Raw genomic sequence first — 17,444 nt, forward strand, 5'->3', positions numbered from 1 at the left:
GGGAACTTCCCGGGTAGCCCAGAGCGCGACCCTCTCCTGAGCCCCAGGGTGCGCCGATGGGACAAACGCTGCGTGGGAGCGGAGCCCAACCTTGACGAAGAGGGAGGACAGGTTGCTCCGGTCACTGCGACGCGGCAGCTCGGAGGGTACAGGGTCCTGAGGGGAATCAGCCAGACCGGTCCGTGCCCCAGGCTGCCGCGGCGGGTGTGGTCAGTTCAGAGGCAGAACGCCGCTGAGCCTCCTACTTTACCTTTCTCACCCCCGCCTGCTTGCCGCCCTTCTGACAACGTCCCCGCAGTTTCCTATCGCCCCCCTCCCCCATCCCACGACACCTGAGGGAAACTTTTCCCTCGCCCCTCAATTCAAACTCAGCTGCTCCTACGGTTGCCGCAAACCGTCCTCTCCCTAGCAACAAGGTTCCGGCCGTAGAGCGAGCGGCTCTAGGTGTAAGGAAGGTGATGTCGTAAAGCCTCGAGTGTCGTAAACCAGGTGCGGTGGGGAGGGGGGAGGGGTGGAGGCGGAGGGGTGGGGGGGAAGGGGGAGGGAGGGGGAGGAGGTGACTCGAGCATTTAGACACAAGCGAGAGGATCATGGCGGATGGCCCCAGGTGTAAGCGCAGAAAGCAGGCGAACCCGCGGCGCAATAACGGTGAGTGGCGGAGGGGACCGGGGAGCGGCGGAGTCAGGGGGAGCCGGGCAGCCGGGGCGCCCCCGGGGGTGAGGGGGGCGAGCCGGGCTGGGGGCGGCCGGGGCAGGGACGGGCAAAGTGGAGTGGGAAAGTAGAAAGTAGTGCTCTCTGCCCCCCTCCGCTGCTGCCGCTGCCGGAGCCGCGCCGCGGCCGCTCGCTCTCCCTGAACCGTTATGTCTCTTACCTGGTCTCTCTCCGCCTAGCGGCTCCTGCCGCCCCTGCCGCCTCCTTGGACCGTTAGCCGCCGCATCCCCGGCGCAGGGCGGGCGGCCGGGACGCGGCTGGCCACTTTTCTGGTCCCGGGTGGAGCGGCTGTTGCTTCTTTTCGCACTTTTCCCCACTCTTTTGCCCCTCGGCGTCTCCCCTCTCCCCCTCCTCTCAGCCCCCTCCGCGTTATTCTCCCTGTGCGCGGAGGCCCCCGGGAGCCGAGGAACAAACTTGTGGCCGGCGCTGACCGTGCAAAGTGGCTTCCGCGCGCCGCGGCCCCGGCCGGCGCCGTCGCTCGGGCCCCGAGGCTCGGGCCGGGCCGGGCTGCGGGCGCGCGGCGGGCGGCGGACGGCGGCGGGCGGCGGGCGGCGGCGGGACGCGGCGGCCGCGGGCTGCGTGTCGTCCGTGCGCGCGTGTGCGCGGGCGCCGGTGGTGCGCGCCGCGGGCGGACCGGGCTCGGCCGGCGGCGGTAAAGTTGTGACCGGCCGGCGAGGCGCGCTCGCGGAATGGGGATTAGCGGAGCGGAGGCGCGGGTCCCTAAGCGCCCCTCCTCCCCCGCGCCTACGGCCACCGTGCCCTGGGCCCCCGGCTGGGGACGCCAGCCGAGGTAGCCCCGCCAGTGAGGTCCACATTCGGGGGGGAGCTGGTGGGGCGGCAGGGGAGACGGGGCAGGAGCGGGCACCTACTTGCTGCTGTGGGAGATCTGTGGATGGCGGCGAGCTGGGCAGCGGGTGTGTTTGTGGAGTTGTTACCTGGTCTTAGAGACAGGGAAGCACCACAGACAGATCCCCCTCCCTGGGGGAGACTCCTTCTCCGCGCTGGGATGGGGTTCTGTGCGTACGCCTCTTTTTTCTCTTTCGGTTTTTGGGGAAGTTGTTACCTGGGCCGGACGCACGGAGCGCTGAAGCCGGATAATGGAGCTTGGATGGCGCTCTCGGTCTCGGGTGGAAGGAGGGTGGGGGAGGGGGCAGACGGACCGACGGACGCACGGATCTGCTGCTTTCGCTGCAGCTGCAGTGTTTATTGATTTGTGCTCAAGTGCCGGGGCAATACACACCCCTCTGCCTGGCGTGAGAGTTAAAAAAAAAAAAAAATAGAGACAGCAAGAGAGAGCGAGACCTGAACATGTGGTTGTTGTTGCACAGTCGCCTTTTCCAGTTTGGAGAGACGTTGTAAGTTGATTGTATTTCTGCTTATCTTGGGGGCGATTCTGTGCTTTCTCTCCCCCTTGTTCAGCAGCGAAATGTCTGCTGATTGTTATTGTCTGGACAGTTCCTGTGGCGAGAGGGTTGAGACTTCTCCGCCCGGGGGCGGCGGGAGCGCGGGGCGAGGTCCCCGCCCGCGCCGGCCCGGTACCTGTTTGTATAATAATGGGCGGCAACGGCCCTGCCGCTGGCTGCAGCCGAGTCTATATAAGGAATTACACGTACATTTCGGACCGAGGGGCTCGTTTTGGTTCCTACGTTATTTTTAAAACGAGTTTTTAACTGTAGGGAAATAAATGCGCCTATAATGGGATCGCTGTATCTTCCAGAAAATGAGGAAATATGTGTTTAAGTAAAAACTCTCGCGCGCTCCCCCCGCCCCACCCCCCGCTCCTGGGCTCCCTTTCTCCCTCCCCTCTGGGATGCGAAACGCGAGGTTTTGTAACCTTTCCTGGCAATTTTAGATTTTGTGTGGGATTTCCTGTCTACAAGCAGATACGAAGATTTTAAGCTGTTTCAAGATGTTTCCTTCCAATCGTAAAAATATTTTTAATATATTTGAGCCGACATTAAAATCACTGCTTTCATGAATGATTTTAGTTATTTAAATAAAAATTTGCGTTTTCAAGACGTCTGTTAGTTATGATTGATAACTAATATTTGGTATCGTCATTGTGGAGAGATGACTTGTTACAGCAAGGAGTGGAGCATAGGCGATTGCAATTTTAATTTCCTGTTTTAGCGTCAAATAGTGTGCTATATCGAGCTGTTGCCACTGTTGCTGATGTGGCTTTATGAAAGGTAAGTTGGTTCGGAAAGGGCTGTTCGCTTTTTACCTTATTTAAAATGTTCATCGCCAGAGAAAGGGGCTTTTCTTGTTGCTGACGACATGTGTGTGACATGTGAGTCTGAACCACCCAGCGTCTGTGCAGCTGCTGTAAACATGTTTACCTGAGCAGGAAAGAATGGATTTTTCTCCTAAAGATCTTGTGATATGAATATTACACTCTTAAGGCATATCAACAGATGACTTAAGGGGAAAAAAAGCTCTCCTGAAAGGTACTTGAAATCAACAGGAAAAAGAGGTTCTCGATCGCTGCAGCAAATGGCAACTTGTGCAGGTAGAAAAAAGATGGTGTTTAGTTTTCTCCTGCATGTATGTCAGCCCCCTCCTGTCTGCTGCTTTCATTCTCAAGGGAGGGATTTATTTACCACGCTTGCTGTCAGTGTTTTTCCTTTGTGTTTAATATTAGAAAAACAGATTTGGGCTGTTTAGCACAAAATGTCTTGTCTGCAGTATGCATTACTCTCAGAAAACAAAAGGTGTTTAAGATAGCACCGTACTACTACAGGTATCTTCCATTTTCATCACTTTTGGCTCTGTCCTTGTATTTCTTTTTGTTCTCAAATGCATTTCATCCATTGCTGGTGATTACAGCCATGCTATTTGATTAAGCCTTATAATTTGCAAATTAAAAATGAAGTTGTATGCCATTGTGTTGTGAAATCTCAGAATAGGTGCCGGTTGATATTTCTTAGCAACGCAGTCATGTAAGTTGCAGTTGTTTATTGAAGAGAATTGCATAGAAAAATGTTAACTCTTAAATCTTTTTAATGAGGGAATAAATGATGTGTACAGTGGGCGATAGTCATAAGGGTACTTTATGTTGTTATTTGTATGTAAATAATTTTTTTCATTTAAAAAGACATGCAGATTTTACTGCTAAGCCTCCAGTAAAACATTTTAATTTCCTTTCTGGAATATATCTGCAGAGTAGGATATTAATGGGAGAACCAAGTAATGTAACTTGACAAGGGTAAACAAATTGAGCAAGGTTTGGCCAAAGCATCAATCCTTAGGTAGTAACTTTATGGTAATGATGTCAGTCATCTATAAAGGACTGGCATTAGAATTGGGTAAATCGATTTTTACCGTTTGTAATGTAATGCTTTGTTTGTTGTATTTAAAAATATGTCTTCTAATTTTCCACCTCTACTCTTGTGTGGTTTTTGTATGTATACATGTATGTATGCATTTTGGGGGGTGAGGAGAGAAATATGCTGTAGCTACTAATGACCACATGCTGATTAATTCACTTTAGATGGAATAGCAGGTACATATTTTTCTGTTATTTGCACCATTTCCACTTGCTGTCTTTGGAAACCGCCAGTAGAGGATGCTAATAAAAATGATTATTGGTGTAGTGGCACCATCAGTCTATCTCCTGTTGATTGGGACCTCTGCATTCATAGGGACCTTTGGTGCAATTCTGAGTCTTAGTGTTATTTAAAACTAGCCCCAGGTAAAGTAGGCGTAAGCATTTTCTAGTCTGCTAAGGTGGAAAGAAGTAACAATGTTTTAACATGAATAATTTTATAAATTTGAGCTTTTTAAATACTGAGATTGATACTGCTATCAATTTAGTCTTGCTTTAAACCAATCTTTTACTGCTTTCCTTCTTTTTTTTTTTAAGTTTTGTTGTATGTTGTTAGGTTCAGAAAATTATGTAATGATTGGCCCATATCTATTTTGCATATTTAGTATACTTTTTAGCCTCCTTTTTTATTCATTGTAAGATCCCTGAATACCTATATTTTAGATGTTAAAAGGTGTAAACCATTAAATATGGTAAAAATTGCAGTTGATTGATACTGTCTAATTATTTTCCCATAACTGATGTAGACTTAAATTATACATGGGTTGGCAGGCAACTACTAAAGAAGATGTTAACCAGCAGTCAGTCAGATGTTAGTCATTTTTAGATTTTATCTTTTCCTTTCCCTTCTAGTTAAGAATCACAAGTAGAGCATAAATTTTACATTTACCTATTGGAAATTAAGAAGCATAAGTTTGTTTTGATGTTTTAAATGCAGCAAAAATTGTAGTTTAATAATTATCATATACTTGTATTCAGCAATTCTTTTCGAATAACTGTGTATATTAGTATTACTACTTTCAAATACAAGTAATAAGATGAGACTTCATGTATTTAGTTACATTTTTTTGGTGCGTGTCCATATAATTATGCATGTCCATATAATTATGTTAATATAACTATAAACTTTTGGAAGCCTTTTGTTAGGTCAAATGTTAGAAGTATTTATTTCTCTAATTATTTTTAATGGTGTTTCTATAAATGCACCAACAACAGTATCATAATGTAATAGTAATACTGTTTATCTTGAATTAAGTAGGAATTACCTGGCTTATCAGGTAAGCCTATGTGCATTTCCCATTTTAGAGCGTCATGGTTTTTCAGGAGAGAGACAGAGAGAGGGAGATTGAGAATGTATATAAATATAGTTTTACGTTTCCTGACAGATGTTTCTTGAATTTGGTGTTCTCCTAATTCCTAGAGCTCAGTAGTAAATATGTGTAATTCACTTACTTCTTTTATAAACGGAGGAACTTTACCACAAAGCCATGACATACATAGTTGTGGCATGGAGCAAAAGTTAAAGTATCTTATAAATTGAAAGCATCAGTCACTTGTTAAGATGAGCCTTATGTAAAAGCATATGAAATATTTGGTAATTTTTTTCTTTCTCCAGTTCATAGTATTTTTGAAAGTCTGTACCCTCTGCAATTTTAGTAGCTTTGAAGCATGTGGTGAGAAATGAGAAAGTTCTACCAAACTGGGAATGATATTTTTAAAATAACAACATAATTATTTCTTATAATTGTGTTTTTATTGCTTTTTCCTCTTTTTTTGCCTTCCCCTGCATAAATTACTTCTAAGCATGTGATTAGAGCCATATGTAAACACAGATGCAACATCATGTGGAATTATATTGTTAACTACTCTCAACTACCTGTATTGAATTGTAGTAGAGGAGAAGAAAAATCATGTAGATGCTGAAAGAAGATATGCACTAATATGTAAAAGTGTGATGAGAGGTTGTAGGACTTGATAAAATTATAGAATAGTATTTAGGTTTGGAAAATGTTTCTTAATCTTTGTAGCATGATCACGAATTCATGGGGAAATGTATGTTCCTTTCTAAAAAGATACAAGCTAAAGTAAAAGTTCATTGTTAAAAGAAAATTTAAAAAAATCTTAAACTAGAAAAGAACCATGGCCAGGAAATAAAATAGTTTTAAAAACACTTTTTAGAAGGCTACATTTTATACGTATCACTAGTAAAATATCTTAAACTAGATATATTAAAAGAAAATTAATGGATATACACCTAATAGAACCAAGTTTTTAGTAACCCCAATTAAAATGTAACCTATTATATAGGCATTGTTTTATTTTTTTTAACTTTTTATCTTTATTTTTTATTTTTGAGAGACAGAGTATGAGCGGTGGAAGGGCAGAGAGGGAGAGGGAGACACAGAATCTGAAGGAAGCTCCAGGTTCTGAGCTGTCAGCGCAGAGCCCAACGTGGGGCTCGAACTCACGAACCCCAAGTTCATGACCTGGGCGGAAGTCAGATGCTCAACCAGTTGAGCCACCCAGGTGCCCCAGGCATTGTTTTAGAAAATAATCTTTCCTTTGGATGGGATAGTGTTTTGAGAATTGTATTCCTGGAGGAAGCATTCTTAGCACATCAATTTTAACTAATAAAAATTTTCAGTATGGTCTGAGCATGTCTAGATTTTTTACCTTGATGGAGGTGGGTTATGCTGCTTGTTATCATGGAACTGGTTTGCTTGAAAACATGGTAATATTCTAGAATACTTAAATAGGACAGTGATCTCTAAGAAGTAAAATCTGCCTTAAGATTGTTTTCAGAGAAAATTTTTTTTAATATTTAGAACTCACTTTATTACTTTTGTTAAAACATATTTTGAAGTATATCACTTAGGTGTATATAAATTGAAAGGTTCCAAAAGATAGAGTGAAAGAAGCCAAGTTTAGGTCTACACTTGTATTATAGCTATGAAATGTTGTTAGATTATTTTTCATTCTCTAGGAAGTTATTTTTGTCTCATTTATTTCTTCAGACCTCTTCCTGTTATTTAATACATACCTTCTATATGGATAGGGATTGTGTGTATCTGTTCATATAGACAGTTCATAATCAACTTTATTTATTGAGACTTGATTCATGAAGTTTGAGTATAAACTATGGCTGCTGGTAGTATGGCAGCCTGGGAATAACTTCATCATCTTTTTTGCAGTAACAATTACATCTGTGCTGGAATTATTAGTAACAGATGTTTTGTGACCTCTTAATTCCCACTACCCCCTTCCCCATCCATATTTAAAATTAAATGTGAATGGGAGATAAATATGGGAATGATCTAAATTTCTCATATTTATTGTTATACTCTAAGAATATTGCAGATCTTTTAAAATATTATAATTTCAAATTTTTAGGTATTGTAAATATCTTAATTTTGGCTTCCAGATATTTTTAATATTCTGATTTCAATGCTCTTTTTATAATATGTGGTACTATTATTTTTTAGATGGCTCAGTTACTATTCATGGTCACCAAACTATGCTAGTTTTCCTTATTCTTAAGGTGTTTATACCCACTTAATCCACAGTTCTAATTAAATGCTTGTTTTTTTTTTGTTGTTTTTGTTTGTTGTTTTTTTTTTTGTTAAATGCTCAGAGTATGACTAGTTTGTTAATTAAAAGTTCATTTTTCTCTAGGAATCTTACATGTTTAATACGGAAGAGACCTTTGGAGAACATACCATTTTCTTATCTGAAAACTTACAGATAAGCTGAAGTTTAGGGCCTTCAAGGAGAAACTCCATAAGAGACTTTAATTTATGTTTTAGAAGAGGTAATAGTGACATGTGGAATAGCATAGAGTAAAATACTTCAAGGAGTAGATTATCTGAACTTGGGCTGAAATTCTCTGTCTTAGATACTTGAAAAGGCTGTGACAGTCACTGTACCTCTTTAGTGTTTTCTCCTTTCCACCCTGAAAGAAGCTAAGTTGCTATTCACTTCTATTGCTAGATCACTTTTCTGAATCTTTTGATATTATTTTGTTTTTGTTGTTATTTTGGGGAGGGAAGAAACAGTTAAAATAATTTCATATGAATAAATATTAGGAAAATAAATAGTTTCAGAGATGGAGGGATTTGGAGAATCATTCAAATTTATTTTTGCAGATAAGAAAACTTTCAGGGAGGTAAAATGACTTTACTAAGTTCCTATTGCTAGTTAGGTTGGACTAGGCTATAGCTTTTCAGGTTCGTAGGTCAGTATTCCTTTTATTAGACCCTTTGAGCGTATTTGTGATGGTAACAAGCAAAAACTAAATGCCATGAATTTTCAAATTTATCATGGTTAAAACCAAGATGTATTGTATGAAATGCTCAGTCATCCCAGAAAAAGGGAGTTCTCAACCATTTGCATAAATGTATCAACTTTAATAGTTGACATAACTATATCACTTACAATATTTCAGATACAGAGAGTTAGGTTAGTGTTGCTTAGAGGCATATGCTCATTATTTGGATTGTAACTTTTCCTCTTCACTCCCAGTCTCAACTCTTTCCCAACACTTGCCCCAAATCTGGTATGTTTTATATGTGTTCTTGGTTATGTCTCTATCCTTGTAAAATTATGTAGTAATTTGTGTGTTTTACATCTATATAATTTATTTTGGCATATATTTTACTTTCTTCACTAAATATTGATATCTGTTCATGTTTCTGTATGTATACCTAGTTCATTGCTTTTAAGTGTGCAGTATTTTATGGTTTGCATCTAGCACAGGTTATCAGTTCCCCTCGTGATGGATACCCAGGTTGTTTCCAACTCTTGAGTACAAGTAATTTTGTAATCAACATCTTCATACATGTTACTAATGGCTGTGGAAGAGTTTCTCTGGGGGTATATATCCAGGTGTGGTATTGCTGTGCTATAGCTTAGTCACATATTTAATACCACTAAATTATTCTGTATTATTTCTGAAATGACTACATCAATTTTTTACCCTCACCAACAGTGTATAAAAAGTTTTACTTTTTCCCAGTTTTGCCAGCATTTGTTAATGTAGACATTCCTACATTTTTGCTAATTTAACTGCTGTTAAATAGAATCTTACGGTTGCTGTAATGTTTCTCTGTTTACCAGGGAGGTTGATCATTTCTTCATATCCTTGCTGATTGTTCAGGTTTCCCTTCTTATGTTTGGCTTATTCATTCATACACTTTGCCCTTTTTGGTTGGGTTTCCATTTTTCACTGGTTTCCCAGAGTTCTCTATTTGAGATAGTAATCCCTTGGTGGTTTTAGACATCCCAGTGTGTCAGTCATGTGTTGACTTTGTGGTACAGGAATCCTTAATTTTAATGTACCTAAAATTTTTTATTTTGTGAGCAGTGAAAAGTCCTTCCTTATCCACAAATTGCAAAGATATCTTCCTATGTTTTCTTCTAATAGTTCTGTAATTTTATCTTTTATGTTTAAGACTTTAATGCATCTGGAGTTCACCTTTCGGATATAACATTTCTTTCTTAAGAGCAGAGTGATTAAGGGTTTGGGTTATCCTGTAATTTACCAGCTGAATCACTTTGGCCAAGTTATTTTGTTTCCCTGTGCATGGGTATGGTAATCTCAGAGCGGGGTTGGTTAAATGAGTATAAAGCACTGTGTTTAGTATATCTTTCACATTCTATAAATGTTCATAAATGTTCATTTAAAATTTTACTTACATTATTAGTTAAGTTTGTTTTAATTATGTCTGCCATCAACTGACATCTTATTCTCTTGTCCAGTATTAACTCTAATATAACTTCAGTTTGAAAGGATGTGGTTATAAAATTTATTCATTGTTTCTGTAGCTTTGACCTTAAACATTGCTCAGTTGTTCTAGCCTTAAGGACAAGGCTGTTTGTGAAATCAGTAGTAGAACCGTATCTTAATGCTATTTTGTGTTACATCTTTCAGCTTGAGGAAGGCTGCCTGGGACTCTTTAAGGGGCATTTTATTGAAGGAGACCTTATCATATTACTTTCATATATGACATTGACATGGACTTCAAGGATAATGTCCCTATGCTGTTCTCTTGCATAAAATGAAGAACCCAAGCCCAAGGAAGCTAAACTTTATATTCTGTATTTGAATACCCTTAAGAAGTATGGAGTCCACAGATTTCAATACAGTCTCATTCATTTATTTGGAAATATATTTAAGAAGATGGTTGTATGTCTTCTTAACACATAGTATGTTCTTGTGGTATACATCAGAGCAATCCTAAGACAAAAGTTAAAATTGTACCATTTTGTGTGTATGTGTGAATAAACTTTATTGAAGTATAATTTACATACATCATCATGTATGTACATTTTGATGACCTTTCAGACACTTACATGCTAGTGTTACCACCACCACAATTAAGGTATAGAACATTTCCATCATCCCGGAAAGTTCTCTTGTACCTCATCTCAGTCATTCCTCCCCAAATCTAACCCAAGCAACCAATGATCTATTTTTGATGGATAGAGATTAAATTTACTGTTTCTAGAGTTTCATGTATGTGGAATCATGCAGTATGTACTCTTTTTGTCTGCTTTCTGTTACTCACGTGATGTTTTCAAGATTCGTTCATGTTATTGCATGTATCAGTAGTTCATTCCTTTTGTATTGCCAAGTAGTAGTTCGTTACATGAATGTATTACTATTTGTGTATCCATTCATCGGCAATGGACAAAGTATTTGGGTTTTTGCTATAGAGTAAAGCTGCTGTGAACATTTGCACACATATTTTTGTGTGGATATATGCTTACATTTCTTTTGGGTAAATAAATACCCAAGAGTAGAATTGCTGGACCATATAATAAGTATATGTTTGATTTTTTTTTTTTTTTTTTTTTTTTTTTAAATTTTTTTTTTTTTTTTCAACGTTTATTTATTTTTGGGACAGAGAGAGACAGAGCATGAACGGGGGAGGGGCAGAGAGAGAGGGAGACACAGAATCGGAAACAGGCTCCAGGCTCTGAGCCATCAGCCCAGAGCCCGACACGGGGCTCGAACTCACGGACCGCGAGATCGTGACCTGGCTGAAGTCGGACGCTTAACCGACTGCGCCACCCAGGCGCCCCATGTTTGATTTTATAAGAAACTGCCAAACTGGTTTATAAAGTGCTTGTAACATTTTATATTTTACACTGTATGAAAGTTCTAGTTGCTCCATCCTTACAAACATTTGTCCATATTTTTAATTTTAGCCTTTCTAGTAGTTGTGTCCTAGTATCCTTTTGGTTTTAATTTGGACTTCACTGATCTAATGATGTTTGAATATCATTTAAATATTTTCTTTTATGAAATGTCTATTCCATCATTGGCCTATTTTTAAGTGGGTTGCTTATCTTTTTATTATTAAGATGTAAGAGTTCTTTATATACTTTGGATCCAAGTTCTTTTTTGGATATAGGTATTTAAAATATTTTCTCCCTTTCTGTGGCTTATCTTTTGATTTTCTTAATGGTATCTTTGAAGTGCAAACATTTAAAAAAAATTTTTTTTTGAAGGAGAGAGAAAGCATTAGCAGGGGAGGAGCAGAGAGAGAGGGAGACACAGAATCTGAAACAGGCTCCAGGCTCTAAGATGTCAGCACAGAGCCCCATGTGGGGCTTGAACTCACAAACTGTGAGATCATGACCTGAGCTGAAGTCAGACACTTAACCAACTGAGCCACCCAGTTGCTCCCAGACATTTTAAATTTTGATGAAATCAAATTTATAACTTTATTCTTTTAAGCTTTGTGTTTTCTGTGTTTTTAGAAATCTTTGCCCATTCCAAGATGTTTTTCCCTTGTGATTTTAGAAGTTTACAGCTTTTTTAAAGCCATTTGTTTATTTTGAGAGAGCAAGAGCACACACGTGCATACACACTGCGTGTACAAGAAGGGCAGGGGCAGAGAGAGAGGGAGAGAGAGAATCCCAAGCAGGCTCTGTGCTGTCAGCACTGAGCCTGTCATGGGGCTCAATTTCACAAAGCATGAGATCATGACCTGAGCCGAAATCGAGTCAGATGCTTACCCAATGAGCCACCTAGGAGCCCATAGAAGTTTATAGCTTTAATATTTAGGTCTACGATCCATTTGAGGTTAATTTTTGTCTTTTACCCTATTGTGATCTTTAGCTACAAGCCTGCCTGACATAGCCCTGAGTAGTTTGCAAAAGGCTAAAATTTGGTTTTACTAATCAAAATTTTGTGTGCAAATTTCTGTTTAAGTATTTTTAGAGTATTTTTCAGGACTCAACTAGAACCAAAGCTCAAGATTGTAGAGGAATACAAATTCTGCTGTCCTGGTTTTATACATTTTTAAACTTAGAGAAATAGTGATGTGCTTAGTCAGTGTTTTCAGAATTTTTCATGTCCTTGACACATGTTTAATTCAACGAGATAAATTGAGTGAGGCTAGAGTTTCAGAGAAAGATGCCCAAAGAGTGTCTGTAGTTAAGCAAAGAGTGAATATTATCTTCATGGTCTCTTATTTCCTACACAGTTTTAATGAGTTTACCATTAATACCAATTCTTTTTTTTTTTACATTCCATAGCTTTTATCTTTACATGGGAATTTGTTCAAACCTGCCATTTATCTTGAGTCCATTAAGGTATATCATTTTATCCCTTTGAAATGAACATTTCTTTAACTGTCTCTGAGTTTCTTGTATAAGGATTCCACCCTACTGTTCTGCTGAAGCTGTAGTAAGTAGTAAAATCTCCAGTGACCTCTAAATCCTGCCAACCTTTCTCAACCTTTATCTTATTTGACTTACCTGTATTTGTTATTGTTTTTTTTTTAATTTTTTAAATGTTTTATTTATTTTTGAGACAGAGACAGAGCATAAGCAGGGGAGGGGCAGAGAAAGAGAGCGAGACACAGAATCCGAAGCAGGCTCCAGGCTCTGAGCTGTCAGCACAGAGCCCGACGTGGGGCTTGAACTCACAGACCGCGAGATCATGACCTGCGCCCAAGTCGGCCGCTTAACTGACTGAGCCACCCAGGCGCCCCACTGTATTTGTTATTGTTGAATCTCCTGGAAGGTTTTGCTTCCACAGCTTCTGTACTATTACTGTTTTCTTAAATTCTCATTTCTTTCCATTCTTCTCTTTCAAAGCCTCTTTCTCTTTGGCATTACCCAGGGCTGATTCTCTTCTACTCAGCCCACCCTACCTAAACGTCTGACCCAATTCTTTTAGTTTTAGCAACCACCTATATGCTGATATTTTCAAAATCTTTATCTTTTGCCAAGAACTACATTGAGTTCTAAATATGTCTACAGTTGTCTGTGTAACTTTTCCACCTTTATATCCTACGTGACTGTCAAATTTCACAAGTCCAAAGTTGAACTAATTTATTTCCTATCAAGTCTTGCTTTCCTTCTGCATTCACAAATTTGTTAGTGCCACTGCCAATGTATTACATTCGACTTAAAGCCTAGGGTTAACCTTTCCTCTCATAACCTGGTAATCACCAGATCTGCCAGTTCTCTACCCTGAATATCTTTCAATACAGTCTTTTCCTCTCCATTTCTATTTCTGTTGCTTTAGGGTCCTCATTTCTCATGCAAACTCTTATACTAGGCTATTGCTTGTCTCTACTCTTCTTTGCCATGCAGGCTGCTGCCAAAGTTATCTTTGTAAAAACCAGCTGATTTAATCATTCTCCCAATCAGATGCCTTCCCTGGATCTTTATTAACTTACTAGATAAAACCAAGATTCTTTGCATGACATACAAAGCTCTGATTTATAATCCTGCCCCTGCTGTTTCTTCTGTCTGCTGACCATTTCCTTTCTTTGCTTTTTACTGATAGATTCCTGTATCTACAGGCTGTTTTCCCCTTCATGCATTGAATATACTTTTGCTCCTTCTACCTGAAATCTATTTCCTTATTTACTGCCTCTTATTTTCTGGGATATTTGAAAGGTGGACAGTAATTCATCTCAGATATTTCTTCTTTAAAATGCTTTCCCTTGGGTGATGAGTATTGCGGAGAGCACTTGTTGGGATGAGCGCTGGGTGTTGTGTGTATGCGATGAACCATGGGAATCTACCCCAGAAACCAAGAGCATACTTTACATACTGTATGTTAGCTAATTTGACAATAAATTATATTTAAAAAAATAAAAAATAAAATGCTTTCCCTAATCCCTTTCAGTCCATTCTTCCTAAATTGGTGATTTTTCATTTAAGTTAAAATATTACTTCCTTCACCTTTTTTCCCCAATAAAAGGTAACTTATATACCAAATAAAGCTACTTTCCTCTACCTTGGCATAAATTATTATTATGCCCATTATCTTGGCATAAATGCTTGATCTTTTAGCTGCATACTTTACCCTTCATTTTGTTATGGCTAAGGAAAAAAAATAGTTCCTTTGAAATTTGATGAGCTGATTGCAGATATATTTATTTAATTATTCATATTTATCTTTTTCTTGTCCTAAAAAATGTATATGTAACTGAAATAGCTCCCATGTAATTATTATTTTTAAGATAGCATTTTTCTGACTTTTCTATTTCTTTGTTATCACCTATTCCTATTCCTTGAAAATCCATCATCATTAACTTGTATCTTATTTTTGTTTTTAAGGGACTCACTTTTTTATACTCCCTTTAGCTGTGTATCTGCCTTAAACATTCTAGATATTAATGACGTAATTCCTTCTGATCTGGTATCTATAGGTACATTTATGGAAAGAGCATTGAACTAGGAGATAGAAGTCTTAGTCTAATATTAAATCTGCCATTAACTGGCCTATGAAATTGGGAAAATAATTTAATTTATTTGGCCTAAGTTTGTTCATCTGTAAAATGAATATGATGGATTGCTGTGTGCTAGGCAATAAGACTCTGAAGATGAAAAATGCAGTTTCTTACCTTAAAGAGCTTAAAGTATACTAGGTGGGGGTGGGGGAACAAGAAAACAAACTTTTAGAATATAGTTTGGTATCTGATGTGATATTCTGTTCCATATGCATAGAGGGGATGGCCAAATCTTAAAGGATTCGTGTGGATTATCTTAGTGAAAATGTGGAAAATAATACTCCAGATAGGGAAAACAGTATGTGCAAAAGCATATGACACACATACACATATATTGTCACATGCGAGTCACAGGTTTGGTTGAACTCTCTGGGGTGAGTAGAGAAATGGCTAAACATGAAGCTGGAGAATTAGTTAGGAAGCAAATGGAAAAAAAAACCCAGCTTTATATTGCCATCATTGGATTCTGTCTTGGAAATGTTGAGGACTTGCCAAAGGTCTTGAAGCAGGGGATGACTTGATTATAATTATATAATTCATCATCTTATTTTCTTTATGTATTAAATTTTAAATGATTAAAAATTCAAGAATATACATGCTTTACTAAAAGTAGGAAAAACTGTAGACGTATAAGCTGATTTGTTCTGCTTTCCTAAGTTTTTGCTTACATATACTATAATGATAATAGACGCACATAGTAATTGCTCTAAAATGGTGCTGCCACCACACTGCTTCTACCATTATCATCAGTATCATTGCAAAACTTTACTACAAGCAAAAGTGGCCTTGGTTAGAGTTGGTTCCTATTCTGAACTCTGCACTATTATAAGGAATTATGTTTTCACTTTTTTTTCCTTTTTCCAAATCATTAAGTCACAGCTTATAGAGATGTGTTGTATACTTATAGTACCATGGAATAAGACGGTATTACTGCCATTAAGTATGGCTCTCCATACATGTAAAATCCTTTGAGTTTATTAATACTAGACAAGTTTCTGGGTTATTTCTGGCACTTAATGGTTCTGTGTAGAGCTCCATCTTATGGAACCTGTTATATGTACTTTGATATCAGTTCTCTGTTACAGATATTTAATAAATACAGTTAGAAAATCTTTGTCATTCTTTTGGCTGGCATGATCTCTGGTACCTGATTGCCTATGATAAAAGAGACTAATAAGTAAGCTGGCTATTACATTGTTTGCATTGAAATAACTAGGCATCTACAAAACTTCAGATTCCAAATAAAATAAAACTTTAGTTACCTGAATATTTCTCCTTGAAAATAACTGTAGGCCTGATACATATTTTTCTTGTTGAACAAAAGCATCCAAGCCTTTTTGGGAGTTACACTATATGTTACAAGATGCACAGAAAAAAGACCATGCTTTTTTCTTTAGACCAAGTGCTGCGGAAATACACTTTATCATATTTCAACCTCTAAGTTAATAATTTTTATGTAAAAGTGATGTCTTATTTATATACCAGTTTTCTAAATATTTTACATTGACCTAATTTGTATCTTAAGGGGCTTTTGTGTTCTTTATGTTATGTACTAAATGTTTTTAATCAAAACTTTAAAACTTAACCTTATTTTACTAGTATTTATTTGTACTTTATATGCTTAACTTACATATTATGTGTTACAATCATAAAACTTAATGGTCATAAAATGCAATGTAATTTAAATTTCTGCCACATCAAGCTGATTTTGGGGGGCAGGGAGCATCATCCTTTTATTTTCATTATAGATAGATGTGGAGTTTTACTGTACCAACTTCAAAAATGGTTCAGAAAAGTAAGGCAGAGGCAGATTTTGAGTGTCTGTTATATTAAGAGTCTAATATGTGGAGGAAGCAAGGTGTTAGGTATTTTAAGGTTTCATGGTCACACTAACGTCCATCTTGTTCGTGTTCACCTGAGTTGTCTAGAGGTTGGGGATTTCCATCTGCCCTAGTGTATTTGGTTGAGCCAGAAGTCAGGTAACAGTAGTGGTCATACTTCTGCCATTATGTTCTCTGAGTTTCTGATCACCATAGCCTCACAGATGAGGAAAGTGGTTACTGATGGAAGGTCTGAGATGTAAAGATAAAGAATATAGGAAGTGGTAAGTATGGGTAGATATAGAAAAACACTGTATAAAACCTGGAAGGAGGGTAAAAGTATTAATTAGCTGTAGATTTTGGTAAGCTGTGATTCATGTTAAAATTCTGATACAAGAAATGAAAATCTGGAAATAGTATGTATGCTTTTCAAACCAGTAGAGGAGGGAAATAGAATGAGAAAAAATGAAAAAGAAAGAAAAAAAAGAAGGAAAAGGAGAAAAAAACATAGAAAAGAGACAAGTGAAAAGCACAAAATGAGATTAGTATTAGATGCAAATATATTAGTAATTCATACATAAAAACTGACAAAATACTCCAGTTAACAGAAGCTGATTGCCAGATTGGATAAAATGACAAAATCTAGATGCATACTACTTATAAAAAAACATACCATTAAAAAGATATAGAAAACTTGAAAATAGAAAGGATGTAAAAAGATATACTTTACAATAAAGAAAGACAGGTTGTGTTACATGGTTACATTAATATCATCTAAAGTTGGCTTTGTGGAAAAACTATCCTAGAGAGTAAGGGTCACTAAATAATGGTAAA

At 38.5% G+C, this 17,444-nt stretch overlaps 1 protein-coding gene across 2 annotated transcripts in view; it reads left to right on the forward strand.

The window, feature by feature from the left end:
* Positions 1 to 562: 562 nt before the first annotated feature.
* Positions 563 to 17,444, forward strand: part of ZEB1 (zinc finger E-box binding homeobox 1) — a 199,024-nt gene continuing 182,142 nt past the window's right edge. For both annotated transcript variants that reach the window (XM_047065091.1, XM_047065092.1), the window contains exon 1: positions 563 to 648. In XM_047065091.1, the coding sequence (XP_046921047.1) occupies positions 591 to 648 (58 nt within the window). In that variant the 5' untranslated portion in view covers positions 563 to 590. The remainder of the gene's footprint in view (positions 649 to 17,444) is intronic.

Source organism: Lynx rufus, unplaced genomic scaffold, assembly GCF_022079265.1.
Source record: "Lynx rufus isolate CCGP_SWC_20201006 ecotype Redwood Valley unplaced genomic scaffold, mLynRuf1.p SCAF_7, whole genome shotgun sequence".
Classification (NCBI taxonomy): Eukaryota; Metazoa; Chordata; class Mammalia; order Carnivora; family Felidae; genus Lynx; species Lynx rufus.